This window comes from Pseudorasbora parva, chromosome 8, assembly GCF_024679245.1.
Source record: "Pseudorasbora parva isolate DD20220531a chromosome 8, ASM2467924v1, whole genome shotgun sequence".
NCBI classification, from domain to species: domain Eukaryota; kingdom Metazoa; phylum Chordata; class Actinopteri; order Cypriniformes; family Gobionidae; genus Pseudorasbora; species Pseudorasbora parva.
In genome coordinates this window covers 20736047-20752789 of record NC_090179.1, presented here as the reverse complement: position 1 = coordinate 20752789, position 16743 = coordinate 20736047, and the positions used below count along the sequence as shown (strand labels likewise).

General features: G+C 40.4%; 1 protein-coding gene and 1 long non-coding RNA gene across 18 annotated transcripts in view; one reads left to right on the top strand and one right to left on the bottom strand.

Annotated features, from left to right (window-relative positions):
• mecom (MDS1 and EVI1 complex locus) overlaps nucleotides 1-16743 on the bottom strand; it is a 258236-nt gene that overhangs the window by 15732 nt on the left and 225761 nt on the right. For 5 of the 17 annotated variants that reach the window (XM_067450322.1, XM_067450323.1, XM_067450316.1 and 2 more), the window contains 7 exons: nucleotides 12254-12370; nucleotides 7529-7631; nucleotides 7203-7449; nucleotides 6802-6949; nucleotides 6195-6375; nucleotides 1773-3171; nucleotides 1584-1674 (listed from right to left, as the gene is read on the bottom strand). In XM_067450322.1, coding sequence (XP_067306423.1) covers nucleotides 1584-1674; nucleotides 1773-3171; nucleotides 6195-6375; nucleotides 6802-6949; nucleotides 7203-7449; nucleotides 7529-7631; nucleotides 12254-12370 — 2286 coding nt within the window. Of the gene's footprint in view, nucleotides 1-1583; nucleotides 1675-1772; nucleotides 3172-6194; nucleotides 6376-6801; nucleotides 6950-7202; nucleotides 7450-7528; nucleotides 7632-12253; nucleotides 12371-13872; nucleotides 14127-16743 lie in introns of those variants that run through there. The other 12 variants (XM_067450321.1, XM_067450317.1, XM_067450318.1 and 9 more) reach the window with 7 other exon arrangements.
• Nucleotides 12537-16743, top strand: part of LOC137084243 (uncharacterized) — a 31940-nt gene continuing 27733 nt past the window's right edge. The window contains exon 1 of the long non-coding RNA XR_010906722.1: nucleotides 12537-12675. This is a non-coding gene — a long non-coding RNA (uncharacterized lncRNA). The remainder of the gene's footprint in view (nucleotides 12676-16743) is intronic.

The following is a 16743-nucleotide window of genomic DNA, read 5'->3' as shown; positions in this document are numbered from 1 at the left end:
ATTTTTAACATTTAATTATAATACAACAACAACAATAATAACTAACAATAACTTATTAAAATGCTACTGTTGTGACTGTAACATCATTTAAATGTATATTTTAGTGCTAATTGTACTTTTTTTTCTTCCAGACAATCTACTTGACATCAAACTAACAGTACATTTCTAACTGCATTTCCCATAATACGTCTGTGCTGTCAATAGTGTTCCTGGTGCTGATTAGAGAGTCCAGAGAGCATAGTGCAGTAAAGTAGATGCTGATAGGTCACCTCGTTAGGCAGTGTGTCAGCGACATGTGGATATTATCTCACGCAGACACAAAGCATACACAGGGAATAAATCAGCCCAATGAAACAGCCCATAAAACACTGTCCTGGAACAGCCAATAAAACACTACACCAGTAAGCGTCTGTGTGTGTGTGTGTGTGTGTGTGTGTGTGTTTCAGGGTCTTTATGTGTACCAGACGTGTGTGTGGGTTTATAAGAGACCTATGTATTATTTTTACAGAACACTAATAGCGAACACACAATGACTTAAAGCAGACAGGTCACTTAATACACACAAATGAGGTTACACAGACACTCGGGCACAAAACCACACATATAGTCTGACCAAATCACTCATTACAGATGCACAAATAACGTAGATTTGCAATAAACACACAGGCGCGCACACACACACACACACACACACACACACACACACACACACACACACACACACACACACACACACACACACACACACACACACACACACACACACACACACACACACACACACACACACACACACACACCTCTCCATCCAGGGATATGGGTCAGTGTCTGGCAGTTTAACAGGGTATCATATTGTGACATCATAATCAAAGACACCCACACAGAGACGTGTCACAAAGCCTCCACCCTGCCTGAATCTCACATCTGGTCCTGATCACTCAGTGAAAGAACCACACAGAGGAACATGGGAGTCGCTATGCTAATACTAAAACATTGGGTCCCTGTAAAGCTACTGCCAGCATTCTGTAGCTATTACGTCAATTTTAGTGTCGTGAGGAGTCATTTGTCAATATTGGAAATTGAATTCAATTGGACAATTAATGTTATGTTAGCATTTAAAATTACTTTGAATTGGGTTAATGTACTGAACTGATTTTAAAGCAGCTTCAAGTGATTTCTGCATCCGGAATACACTAAACTGAAATTTGTCATTACAGTAAAATAATGGGATATAGCCTACAGTATGAATGTTTCTCAGATGCTTCTTTACACAAACATAAACATCTAGATTTTAGATTGTACTTTTTATTTATTTTCAGGCAATTGCAAAACAAGATGCTTGTTGTTTTACCACCTTTTTGTGTTAACATTAGTGGGAACTAACAGACAAGGAAGCTTTCAAATTGGTCATGGTGCACATACAGTCCTTTTTATCTGCATTTGAGTCTGCTTGCATTAACACTGACTGCAGTAGCACAGAAAGAGGCAATTGAAAATAGGCTAATGATTTGTGCAGGACTATGGGGATGAAGTAATAAAATAAAATGGAGTCTGCACTGGGAAAATATTCTGACAAATCTCACCTGTGGGTGGAAGAGAAATCCAGGAGCCGGCCGCATATACTTGTCCTTGAGGACTTCGAATGGATCGTTCATCTTTCTCTTCTCAACCCTGCTGATGTTAAATTTCTATCAGTTCTCATAGCGAGTTTAACCAAACTTAATCTATTCCGTTGCGCTAACACAGTAGGAAGCACATGTGATTGACAGTACCTGTAAATGGGATCCATGAAGAAAGGCGTAGGTCTTGCGTGTTGGAGGGATGGGTCAGCTTTTGGCGGTTCTGGTTCCACCCTCTCTTCACCAAAGACCTGGTTCTTTTTTAACTCTTCCCCTCTTACGCTCTTTCCTCGACTTCGCCCGCCAAGACTGAGGTCCAACGGCTGATCCTGGTTGGCTGATTGTACATGTGAGGCTTCTGGTTTCAAAGAGGCGCAGGTGGCTGCAAGACGTTCTTCCTTCCGTTTGGTGGTGAGGTCAAAAGGTGATTCAGCGTTTCTGCCCTGAAGTTTTTTACCCTCAACCGGAGGGCTTTCTGGCTCTACTTTGTGGCCTGGAGGTCTAAGTTGCTCCCTTTCAGGGAAAGGATAGACTGATGGAGAGAAGGCAGGGAAGAATGATAGAGGGAACATGGAAGGGTATGGCAATGCCCCAACTTTTTTGTCTTGCAGGCCTGCAAGTCCTGTAGAACCAAAGTATTTCTCAGCAATTGAGGCAATTGCCTTGATTGAGTCATTAACGGCACCGGAAACAGCCGTTTGCTCATCCAAAGATGGTGGGACGAGTCCCGGCACAGGAAAGTCTTTTCCGTTATTGGTGTTACTACTACTGGAGCTAACAAGGGTTGGGCTTTGGGTATCACTGAACCCGCTGGATTTCCTTTTCGGCCCTTTCCCATTTTCCCGCACTCGCACTCTTTCCCGGTCGCTTTCTGCTTCACTCTCCAACTCGGAACCTGAAGTGCTCTCCAGCTCACTCCCACTTGGAGTGCTGACGTCATCCAGATCGCTACTCTCTGACTGGTCACTCATCTTCCCGCTGTGCCTTGGCTTGGAGACGGATCCTTCTCTCTGACGCTCCATGCTCTCTCCCTCCCCGTTGAATGAATCCTTGCGCAAACTCTTCAAAAGGTCATGTGATCCAGAGATGGGTGAGGACACTAGCGGACTCTTCCGTAGTTCAGTGCTTGGAGGGCCATTAATGGGTGATGTGGATGGGATTAGAGGGGGCCGGTGATAAAGTCCCGATGGGAAAAGTCCTGGAAAACTGAACGGGAATGCTGGAGGGGCTGCTGGGAATGTCAGCCCACCATGGTGCCGGTTCGTCCCGAAATAGTCTGCTAAACCAGGACTCCCATGGCTTATTCCAGCCAGTGTGGATTTGTCCAGACCAGGGGTGCCAGGGAGGGTCATGCCTTGGGCAAATAACCCTCCTGCAGCTGCAGCGAAATGATTTTTACCCTCGCAGAAGCGCCGATGCTTGTTTAGGGATGACGTGGTGCTAAACATCTGGCCACAGTCTTTGCACTTGATCTGAGTGCGACAGTCTGCGTGCATGCGCTTGTGGCGGCACAGATTGGAGAACTGCGTGTAAGATTTGTGGCAGACCTCACCTAGAGACAGTGAGACATGGACATACAGCATAAAAGGACAGTCGCTTTTGGCTCGTCACACACATTCATTAACAAAAACAAATAAAAATGCAGGATAAGCAAGGATGGCAGATAAAAGAATGCAATGTCACACGCAGGTGCACACACACATACACAAAGACAAGGACATCACAATGGCTCTATTTTAAGCGTGAGAAGGAAACAGAGTTGAATGAATCCTCTCCCGCAGGTCCGTTCCCATGGACCAAACGACGTCTCTGTCTATCACACACACACACACACACACACACACACACACACACACACACACACACACACACACACACACACACACACACACACACACACACACACGCGCACACACACACACACACAATTCAATCTTCAAACAATGTTCTTGAAAACTCATGATGGATCCTAAACTCTTGTTCATGTCTCTGCACACACACTCCGTCCTCACGGCAGTGTATACAGTTAAATCTCTAAAGCAGACTCTGAAAGTAATAAAATCACCCTATACATTACCAATCTAACACCTCTAGTGTGAAATGAAGCCTTTTAACCACCCGCATTTCTCATCATAATCACATATCTTATTGCAAACCTGACATTTCTCTAAATTTATGGAAGCTAGGGAGTCTAGCAGGGTGGTTTTGCTAATCCCTGTCAGATTGCACGAGGTGTGAGGTGCGGAATGAGAGGATGTTCTACCGCGGCATGTGTTTATGGAGTCGGTCACTCACAGAGACTGATCAAGAGATGGGATGTAAATATTAGTGCAAGGTAAGAGGATGACTGAAAGATAAAGGAAAGAAAATTGTCATTATTACTCACCCTCATGTTGTTCCAAACCTATGACTTTCTTTCTTCCGCAGAATACAAAAGAGGATATTCTGAAGAACTCTTTTCGTTCATACAGTGAAAGTTAGTAGGGTTCAAAACAACATTGGACCCCATTGACTTTCACTGTATGGATAAAAAAAGGAAGAAATGCTTTGAGTTTAGAACAACACAAGGATGCGTGAAATTTTTTTATTTTTTGGTTAACTATCCCTTTAAGAGTTCACAGTTGGTTTTTCACACACACATACTTACAGCTTGGATATTGTACATTCAGGAAACACATCAGACATACGCGTGCACACACACACACACCACTTTATAATTGTGAACAACTGGACACACTCGGATGAACAGGTGTGAAATCTGGGGCGTGTGTGAGAGAAGATCTGTGGGCACTTCAGAGTGCTGTGTTTTGTCAGGTCCTAATAAACCGTAACAAAATATTATAAACACATTCCGCAGTGGTGAACAGCCAGTAGTAAAATAAATGTGCTTGAGTGTTTGTTTTAAAAGAGAGATTTTCTCTTGTAGTTTAACATAATATTTTTTGCTAATGTTTGTTCCAGTAACAAACGCGGTATGAAGTATATGAACACATACTGTACATGCAAACGAAGGCACATGTGAGAGTTTATGGCTCTGTTTCAAAACATGAAACCTCATAAGTGACTAATTTGGAATGCTGAAACCGAGTACAATTTGACTCAAATTGCTTTTTGTTAATATGTTTAAATTTTGAATTAACAATAGGTATATTAAAACGTTAAAATAAAATAAGACTATGGAGGTATCAAAGTGCGTGTGTGGTGTATTCGGTGTGTGTGTTGCGAGGTCATTAAGTGTTGTAAGCTGTGCTTGTTCAAATGCTGATTGCTGTAAATGGCTGTGTGCTAGTCTCTGTATGAGCTGGGCTGCATGTGGTAGTGATTTTCCTGGAATGGCCAGAGTTAGCAAGCTAGTTACTGTCTGATATGTGGTGGTGGTGGGGGCAACGTCTACACTAGCTGTGTGGGATCAGCACTCCGAGGGTCAATGCAAGAAGTTCAATTGGGCAAAGTTCAGGGGTCGCAGTATGGTTTAAGACGTTTAAAGCATTATGAGGGGAAAGTGAGCTATTTATGCAGGATGAGATTAAGAATTCAAGTCATTCGTGTATGAGGTCGGAGGTCAAATGTCATGCATTGAGCTGATTTACTGACAAGCATTATTAAAAAATGCATGGTAAAGCTACATTGAGTGTACCAAAAGACTCAAAGGTGATATAATTACAAGAGCGTGACTATGTTGCTATGTTACTCTAGATTTGACCCCTAATCAAGACATTTAGGTGTTGGATAGTGAATTATCATCACACACCACAACACAAATGGAGTGTACACATGAACAGAGACCACACGCTTACAAACACACACACACAGTCAGTTAATACAGTGCATCAAACATCCTAGCCTGTAAAAAAAGTAGTTTAAGGTTATAGCAAATGAAAACAGAATAACACATGTATTGAATTAAAAATAATGGTAATAAGATATAATATTAATCAATAATAATAAACAATTTAACAATATTATTCATGATAACATTATAAGTAAATAATATTGGTATACTTCTTGGTTATTTAATTCTTAGTACCTTGTGTTAAAGACAACATGAGATCAAAATTGCCCCCATTTCATTTCATAATACACATTCCTGGTCTTATTGTGCATGCTTTATCAGTGCATGCTTTTTATAAGGAAAGGAAAACCTTAATCTCTAAAAAGCTTGACTTTTCTGACTGACACTTTTCATGATCAAATTACTTTCTGATTAATAAAAAGGGTTTTCCCCACTGTTGTTTTTCTGTGATTTTGGTATTAAAATGGTGTATATGCTGTTTCATGTTGACTTTAAAAATGTGCAAGATCAGGACTTGACAGATCTGACATCGACATAAGTGCTGGATAACCCAGGCTAGCCGGAGAGCTCCACCAGTCTTTCAAAAAAAACTTTTGGTAGATGTTTTTATTTTTGAGTGCATTGAAGGTATAGTTGTCTTTAACTATACAACTATAAAAAGTGTAGTGGAGCTATGTCGAATCAGGAATCAAACATTGGAAATTTGGCAGGAATTTCAAAAGGATGCTGGAGCTCTCCAGCTCTGCAGTGTGGTGTTCAGAGTAGAAAGCATGCAGACTTACATATGAAGGGTCTGAGTGACTTACATATGAAGGGCTTGACGGAAGAGTGGATGTGTTTGTGTTGTTTAAGGCCCGAGGAGGTTGCGAAGGTCTTGCCGCAGTCGGGGCAGGCGTGAGCTCGAGCCCCCACGTGCTGAGAGCGGATGTGCCTCTGCAAGTTACTGGGGTCTGTGAACACCTGCTGGGTAAAGAGAGAGAAATACAGGGAGAAAGTTTACATACACAGCCTACAGATACTGGAGTGGATCTCAACTGGTTTTGCTTCATGATGTACGCCAGGCATCATGCAGTAACCCAGAAGTACCCGAATTAATTATTGTACAGAAACGTCTTTGAAAACAAATACTCATGCTAGAGTCTGACACCACCTACATACAACCTTTATCATCAACAACAAAGAATGTTCTCCTCTATTTTAGACAATGAGAAGCCAATTTATTGCGCTTTCATCGTAACTGTACATGTTATATGGTTAGTTGCTTTTAATGATCTGCATTCAGCACCGTTATTTATGGGGTTTGACACAGGTTACAGATTTGGGAAAGGTGAGCTACAGTAAGAGACGCCTGTTTTTGCACAAACGTCTTTGCTAATGTCTGGACTCTACCTTTGAGCAGTTTTCACATTCATAGTGCTTGCCGCTGTCATGTGACATCTGGTGGCGAATCAGGTTTGATTTCCAGTTGAAGGCCTTCGGACACTGATCACACTTATACTCTCTCTCATCGGAGTGAGACAGAGAGTGAGTGTCCAGACTGAGAGAAAAACAGAAAGACAGAATTGTCAGATTTCATCCTCTTCGGGTTAAAAATGAGAGGGAGCTCAATCTATTTAGAGACATCATCCAGGGACGTTCTCAAAAGTTAAATACATGCATAAAAAAGAAACAAATTATGGGCTATGGTTAGAGTTAGTCAGTTGAAATTTTAACATATACTACATTACAATATTAGTGTTAAAAAATACATCAGTATGAAAAGTTAGGTATAAAAATATCAGAGTTCTAACCTCTGTGCATCAGGAAAGACCTGCTCGCACTCCTTACACTCCTGTGGCGAGTGGGGTAAATTTAGGGGGAGAGAGTGTAGGTGCAGCGGGTCAAGATCAGCATCGTCTCCGCCGCTGGGCAGACCCTGTTTAGACAGCTTGAAGCCGGAGGAAGGCGGAGTACCGCACGCATGCTTCTGATGGTCCAACAGCTCTGAACCAGACTCAAAGTTTAGGTCACAGTCCTCACAGCGGTATTGACGCTCCTCTGCGGGACAACAGAAAAAGTGAGTTAGCAAACGAGCGTATTTGTTTGTGCGTTTATGCGGGTGTGAGTGCAAACTCACCGTGTATGTCTGGAGCCATGGTCTCATATGAAAACTCCTCAGCCTTCATGAACAGTAAGAGTTCCTCACCCGGCTGGACCTCTCGGACCACACGGTAAAAGATCTAGAGAGAGAGACAGACATTTCACATGGGATAAAACACTGATACACTTTTGGGGTTATTCAGTTATACTGTTATTCAGCAAGGATGCATTAAATGGATCAAAAGTCACAGTAAAGATTTCCTTTTTAAATAAATGCTGTTCTATTGAACTTTATATTTATTAAAGAAAAAATCCACAAAAATATTAAGCAGAACAACTAGTAGGCAGAATGATCTGCATTTATGAGCAAGTGAAATAAATAAATGATGATTTGAAACGACAATACAATTTGATGGACAAACAATGATGGGAACCTGAGCTCAAATGTGTGTGTGTTTAAAAGAGATGGTGTTGAGGAATCCGAACGGAGACCTATCTGTTTGACACACACACACTTCCTGTGTGAACACAATAGGTAGTGGGAGAAACAGTTGTGTTATTTGGATGGCGTTATTTTTGGCAAGCCTTGAAGGCATTAGACGGCTCACTTCCTGTGCAGTCTGGTGGTGACATTTGAGCATTCTTATTAGAGATGTCACACAATCAGAAAGACACAAACAAAAACTGCTGATAATATGATAAAGGCAATGGTGAGTTGGAGACCTCTCGGAAACGCCATGGTCATTATGTGTGTGTGTGTGTACAAGACCCAGCAGGCCGTGGGGGACATGGAGGGACCAAGTCGCGCTCTATTGTTTAACAGGAGAATACAGGGAACTAGCAGAACCCTCAAGACGACATGAGAACAGAGTCTCTCACACACTCTTTCACGGCCCGTCTACCCCTTCTGGTGCCTTCCTGCAGATCTCTGATATCTTGTACTTGCAATGTCACAGCCGACCCTGTTTCTTTGCATGTATGTGTGTGTTTTTATCCTACACGCTCACGCACAAAGGCAGGGAGCAAAGGGCCACAATAATATTGTGAGTACGAGACAATGGCAGAGCTGTTCAAACGTGGTGTGAGGGGCTGTGGGGTGAATGATACGGGCACACACACACACACATACAACTTGTTGGCCGGGGACGTAGCGAGCCAGCCAAGCTCAGAGATCAGGGGAGTTTACTGGGCATCACTCCTGGCAACCCCTCTTGGGCCGTGGCCTGGTTCCTCAGTGCCAAGGGTGAGTGCCAACCTGCAAGTTTGTGTGTGTTTGACCGTGTGTGCACAAACACACACTCAAATACTATGTTCTGAGAATAATTTCAGGAGGACTTTTAAGTGGTAACCAAACAGAAGGTTATATATCAAGACGAGTGAGAGAATGACACTATAGCTAGACAAAGCCCCAGAAGAAGCTAGATGTGTCAAATACATTCTGGATTATCTCAAAAGTAAAATAAATAAATGAATAAAAAGCATACAATAATTTAAACAATACTTTCAGAACATGCAAAAAGTTATTTCAAAGTTACCAAAACCTCAAAAAATAAAATAAAAATAAAATAAAAACAAATTTATACATAAAATGTATTTAAAAAAATATGTGTAACTAAAATAAAAAATACTAAATTTTGCCAAAGGAAATTATGAAGAAATTGTAATAAACATTATAAGTGATTATGCTAAAAGTAAATAAATAAATACTCCCTTCCTGGAAGTTTTTTTTTTTAAATACTCATAAATAAAACAAAAACAATTTTTTATTTTTTTATTTAGGGGATTTCTATAGTCTATTTAGGTTAGTCTATAGTCATTATAATTGTGGTATGTCCTCCTAGGGTTACGCCCAACAAACTTTCATATGCTAGAAAACATTTAGCGTTGCTTCCAGTAAAGGTATTTTGTATGTTCTTCGTTAAATATAGTTGTAATGTTTAAATATAATGGTTTAATCAAGGTGTCTTCAAAGGAGCGAGCAAAGATGATCATATGTGATGTCCATCACATATGTATGATATCTAAAAATAAAATAAAATAAACTTATTCTCACTAACATTCATATATATATTAAAATACAGTAAAACGGCAACAATAAATATAACTAGCTAGAATATAACTCAGTAAATATCATGGTCAATTGTTTGTTCATGTGGCGTTCAACATAAAGCCTATTAGACAACTAGGTAAACGTGAGAGTGTGTCTGGGTTACAATGTCATTTAGGTTAACTAACTGATAAGTGAAGGCTGTAAACTTGTAAGCTTTCAGTGGCTTGTAATAACAGATTAAGTCAATTGAGTATACCTTAAACAAACACACACAAACACAGAGTCCATAAACCAGACCTCTCCCATACCTAGACCTCAATATACATGGTGATTTAATATGATCCTTGTCAATCTTTGAAGAGTGTTTGTCACAGAAGACAAACCCTTAAATGTTTATCATCAGGGCTTACCGCTGCAAGACTTTAAGAAACTTTAACAGAAACTTGCACTTGACTTTGAGGGCACTGAGAAGTGCACTAGATAGTCGTTACCTTGACTTGAGCGATTACTGAAGCAAACAGCGCGAGACTTTCCTCTCTCTTGTGTTACTAAGAGAGGTCACTTCATATACAAGCGCCGCACACACACACACACACACACACACACACACACACACACACACACACACACACACACACACACACACACACACACACACACACACAGTACACTTACAGAGCTCGCCTCTATTGTGTAAGTGTCTATGAGAAACGGATGTTAGTCGACTGATGTCCTGATAAACAGGTCCATTAGATCCTTCGTTCAGCACTGTAGGAATGAAAAACACTCTCACACTGACCAACGCCTCACACTAAAATCCCCCTTTCCCCTTCCCCAGGTCCAGTGAAAAGGTGACAAGTGATAAGCAGGAATAATCAGCCAATCAGCATTCCTTGTGTCCAAGTCGATCAATATCTGTCCAGCCATGGATTCTGTTCCTGTTAATTGTTCTAGGTAATACTTCAACTAACAATAGTTAAGCATTAAACATCCAATCCATCCGGTAGCTTGTTCGGTTAATTCTTGATGTCAAATCTTAAGGCATAAGAGCACATTCTTTCACCAAATCGCCTATTCTTTCAGAAAACTGATAACGGTCAGTCTTTTGTATCTCTCTCTCTTCAGGTTTTGTCGCTATAAAGAGGTACAGCGTGATTATAAAAACATGTGGGTTGCCGGAAGCCATAAAGTCTAAGCTGAACTCTGTGTTATGACAAGGTGTCATAGTTTAACAATTATGGCCCATATCATAATGCTGTGTCTGAACAGGTTCTCTTCCTCCGATTCTCTCTCTCTCTCCTGGTTTCTCTTTATGTAAACCTTTAGAAAAGTAAAATATTTAGAAAATCTAGACCTCCCAGCCATCATATCGTCTTGCTCTTTCATCACTCATGTGCTGGTCAAATATTAAAAACACACTTGAGGTTGAGAAACATTTTGATTCGATTCTTCTAGCGGATCTCCCTTTGCAAAGCTGAATATGGAAAAGTTCAATTGGCCTGTTTAACATCTGAATGCATCCTCGGCATACGTCATTTTACTTGAAGAGGCCGACTGGTGCTTCGAGAGTTCTTTGTTATCTGCAGATAGGCAAATGGTAAGTTAATTTCATAATGACTGTGTCTACTGAATATCTCACAGTGTGATTTGGATGTCTGGAAGAGTGTGACCTGAACTCTGCAAAAGAGTATGAACGGATTGAATGCTTATTCATCCATGCTATGTAGTGGTTCAAGAAAGCACAACACAACTTCAACTCAGTCCAGATAAACGTTGATTCAATTCACTCTGAATCAAATCGAGTCCATCCCTATACTCACAGTTTATTCCAATCTGGTTCAGTTTGCTTCAACTAATCTATCTTAACTCAGTTTGCCTCATCTCAATTTTTTCCAGTCCAAGTCAACTCAATGAAACTAGGTTTAATCCAGCTCAACTCAGCTCATCTTAATTGAATCCAGGTCAACTTGACCTAACCCTGTTTAACTCAGTTTAAACCAGCACAACTCGACTCAATTTAATCTCAATTCAATTCAATTCATGATGAACTTAACTCCGTTCACAATTTAATTGAATCCAGTCAAACTCAGTTCAGTATAAGACAACTTATACTGGATATATATCAAGAAAATAAGGAATATTCCTGTATAAGGAAACTTCATTTAATCCACTCTATCTTTATCCAACTAGATCACTTAATTTCTCCTGAAAAAAAAAACCTGGACATAAAAGCTTTTAATGTGTAAATGTTACAATTTGAAACATGCAAGAAACAACCAACTAAACTAACAGAATTTGTTCAACTATTAAAGATGAAATAAAAGGTAAACAGTCAAATGTTGTGGTGTGTAAAACACTTGTGTGACTCATTCTCTCTCTCTTTGAGAGTCTCTATTTCTCAATTTCTTTCACTCCATAAGGATTCAGGAATTTGTCATCCCTCATATCCGAGCGCAAAGATACAAAATGTGTGATTATCATCATGCTTGACCGAGAGAGTGTGTGTGGGTGTGTGTGTGATCCCGGCCTGTGGTCCTTCACGCTGCAGCCAAGACACAAAAGACCAAAACACAAAAACACAGTGACACACAAACACACACACAACAAGAATGCAGTAGGAATCTGCTATTAAAGATAGCAGAAACACCTTTAAACACTTCATTATGTTGGCCATGCAGGTGCTCTGCCTGTGTGTGTGTGTTCTCCACGTACCTGCTCATGTATCTGGCAGGCTGTGAGGTTGTGTTGGAGGCTGGGTGGAGAGATCTGGACGTGCCTTAGCCAGCTCCTGCTATCACATACACTCCCATCCAAACCTGTCTGCTCGCCCTGAGAGAGAAAGAGAAAGAGAGATTAGTCTTTGATCTTGAACTTCTGCAGATTACTGTGCAGTGACTAAAATCTCACGCCACCCACAGAGGCTTAGAAAACAGCCATACAGATAAGTCGAACTTATTGACACACACTTTCTCTAAGACACTCATACAGGCTGTGACAACATCTTCGCTCACTTCACTTCTCACAGACTCTTCATCTTTACTTTATAGTCATCAAGCGAACATCACAAACAAAACTAAAATCTTAACTTCATCTTAAACATCATCTAGTGGCGCAGCTCACTCAAGTCTGTTCAAGTAAGTTTTACACATACACCACAATCATTTTTTGTGTATAATCAAGTATATTATATAATTATATATAAGTTTATTATAATAGTATATATTTAAATGCATAATTTTATAATCTTTCAATACCTTCTAGTTAGTCTGTTTCTTTATCAGCACAGCCAAAAGATTTTTCATCACATTTAAATACAGATGCATTTAAATGTAAAATGCTTCAAAATGCTCCAAACAGACTTGCATTCAAACAAAATGATTTTGCAAAGACAACAATATTTAATAAAGACACTTTCACACCAGCTCAGTAACAGTTTGCATTATACACTTACTGCCAAAAACAAAAAAACTCGAAACAAAATAACGGGGTTATCTTCCCAGAGATGCCAAACTACCGTGCACTTTCTCTATCGCTTTTTCCATTATGTGAAACAAATATGAATGCTTTGTTAACGGAGAAAAAACGAGACAGTTACTTCTTAATTACAAACTAAATTATTTTGAATATGTTGTCCCTGAGTTTATGTAATTTAAGGTCAAAATTAAGCGCACACAAGCTCCCAAACACACCGACAACACTGGTCTTCTCAGTGCACTTCACACACTTGAAAAATATGAACAAACAATGTGGGATAAAAAAAATAAAAAAAGAAAACGCCAGAAAACACGCAGGCAAAGTAGCAAAAGTGCATTTATGTAGCTTAGTAATGTGTAAAATAATGTGCTTTTTGTAGAAAAATAAAAACGTTTTATTGCACTCTAACTCGTAAAAACTAGAAACATTTGTCAGCTGTAATTACTTTGAGTTTTTATTTTCTATTGTCTGGTGATGAGAACCCATCTGCATGCTTTCATTCAACACAATTCGTTTCACTCGAAAAACGACGCACACTGTTGTTTAAAACAAAAACAATATCGAAAATATTGAAAACTAAGAAAATACGAATACACAAATAGCCTATTAAAAGCTCAAATGTTACTCAGAAAAACAACAACAAAATACAACAAAGTACAAAACGTGATGACGAAGGAAAAAAACTAGAGTGACACACACGCAAGGCTTAAGCGTTACGCTTCGGAGAAAAGAACCGAAGCCCTTCGTTTCGATACAATTAAACAAGTTCAAAGGTGAAGGATGAATGGACTTTTATTTGACCATTAATTCGCGGCTTGTCAGAGAGAAACGTTGATATAAGGGCATAAACCTCCTACCTTAAGAACCCACGGAAATCTCACAGGGAAGAATGCACCAAAAGCACCAAAAGAAATCACAACAGCCCCGAATGAAGCTTGTTTAGCGGCATGTATCCCGTGTCTCTCGCCGCCTCTCTCCTCTCGTTTTGCTCTTATCAAGTGGACGACACGCTTAATTTCCCCTCGGACAAAAACTTTGCCCAACTTCAGTCCGTTCTTCCACGAAGCATGCGGTTGAAAGTCCCCAGGTGTCGATCTGTCTGACTGGCGGTTTTATTCACTGTCCTTGCTGGCATCGGATCGCGAGCGCAAGAGTGTGAACAAGAAACTGAGGAACGGCGGGGATCGTACACCTTCAGTGATCCGAACGTGTAGGAGTGTCTCTGTCTGTCCCGTTCGAGTGGATCCTCTCTTGTCCCATGCGAGGGAGATGCGCTGAGGAGGAGGAGGATGAGGAGAAGGAGGAGGAGGGGGGGACCTGTCTCGCGTGTCCACCGGTCGGAAGTTGCGCGAGGCTCCCCCGCGTTCTCGGAGAGGATGAGGTCAACGCGAGGTCGGGACGGGGCTGCTCGTGGATAGACCCGAATTTCCTCGCTTTGATGAAGCCATCCAGTAATCATGAAATCAGCGGCGTTCTTCTCTCCCCACTTGCTTTGCTCGCGGGGTAAGGACACGAGAACGAGGGAGGCTCGTGCAAGTGGAAGTGCACTGAGGTGGAACTCTGTTCGAGGGTTTTCTTTAAAACTAAATGACGTACAACGAGCATTAGGACTAATTTAAGAAATAACATTTATGTTTAGCTTTAGTAAACACACAAACGCTACTTTAACTCTTTAAATAATACTTTTTTTCTTCTTTTCCCCTCATGCTCAATAGCTACACCTGCTCCCAGCCTCATGCAACCCACGACTTAAAAAAACCCTCCCTCATTCTTCTTCTACTCTACATAAAACAATACTCATTATGTCACGATTTAAAAAAAAAAAAAAACATATCGGTTTTTTTTTTATTAAAAGGAAATTATTTCCTATCATTTCAACAGCATCTCCGTGAATTTAAATGCGTTTAAGTGCAATAAAAACATTTCCCCCCTGGTAATTCAATAGCGAATTATTATAAAATTAAGGTTCATCAAGTGGTAAGGAAATTAACACTTTTAAAAAAGAAAAAGTGATCGGAGTCCTAGAGTTCAGAACTTTAAAAATGATAAAATTATTTTTAAGAGTGAGAAAAGAGGCATTTTCTTGCAGCCCAGCGCATGCAAGAAGCACAAGCCATTGACGGGACTCTAATGACTCTGATGAAGACGAATATGTCTCCCTGGCCTATCTTTGACATTGAACTCAAGGTCCAGATAATGTCCATTGTTAAATGAAATCGCAGGGCAGACGCGGAGGAAGGACAGGAAAAATCATGTGTAAATACGGCGGCCCTCGCCAAAGATTCCCATACAGCCGCGCTCCTTGAGAACCGCAAAGAGACCCCGGTCCGCCGCGCATCGATTTCCTGCCATTCCTCGACTTGTCCATTGTTGGAAGCCTTTTTAATTTAGCCATAAATTGGGAAAGCTCAAGCTATGAGCTGTTCTATTTTCTCCCTGTCAGGATGAGGGATTTGGTTTATGATGCATTGTGTATTAAATACAAGTAATCTGGGAAAGTGATTGCCTGGCCTCGCCGGGGCTGATGGAGGCTGGTGATAGAGGCTCCTCAGCTGAATTGTTCTGAAAAGAAGGAAGCGATAGCAGATAAACAAAAGGGCCGGTGGTATCTGTACCAAGCCAGGGGTAACACGGGGTAAGAGAGCCCACGGGGCAGGGGCAACTCCTGGAGCGTCACCTCTCTCCCGTCCCAGTAGATGGCGTAGTGAGCCGAGTTTAAACGAGGGAGGGAAACTTTCCACTTTCCTCAGGAATGAAGTTGCAGTTTTTTTGCATTGGTGACACGTTGTTTAATGTCATATGTGTAGGAGAAAACCTGCAGGCAGTATTTGAATGGGCACAAATGTTTAATTCGATAGATTCGTGGAGTCGAGAGACTGTATTATTTAGAGAACTGCCCGCCTCTCGCTCTCTCTGGAGGGAAGCGCATCAGTCAAGCGCGGAGCTGTGGAGCTACCGAGACCGGGAGTCATTTCTTTTCACGGCTGCGAAATTGCTGCACACAACGCCGTACACATTAAGGCGTCAAATTGTTAGATGGAACATGAAAGATTCAGTTGTATTGCCTCCAAATAGAAAATCGCACGAACGACCTACAATGCAACTCGACGCTTAACCATGATTGAATTCAATAAAACAGAATTTAATACGACCCTGTAATGAATTTATTCAATAAAAGCACTATCATTTAGATAGTAATTTTTTTTGTTTGGGTGTCTGTTTAAACTAGCATGTTACAGCTGACTGCATATGGGTCAATGACAAATAGATAAAGATAGGATGATAGTATAGGCTAAGGAGAAATTATAAAACAAAATAATCAAGTTTTAAACATGTGCCAAAGTATAATATTTGACTCAAAAAAAAGCTGGTGTCTAACAAGTAAAAAAGAAAAAAAAGTAGATAAAATTCATGTTCGTTCAGTTTGACCAAAACAAAACGTACATTTTCATAAAAATAAAAACAGGTGATATTAAAAATGAACTGAATGCACGGGTATGAAGTTTTTTTTTTTTAAATAATTTTTTTGACACAAGACAACAATATGGCTCATTGCATGTTAGGCCTACGCCACATAGCTATAGCTTACAACTCGTTTCATTCTTGTACATTTTAAGTAGCTAATAACTTTTGAAACAAAAAATGCTATACTGTTTTTTTTTAAAATTATAAATATAATAACAACTGACTGTTTCAAGCTATGCCAACATTTTTTTTCAAGATTATTA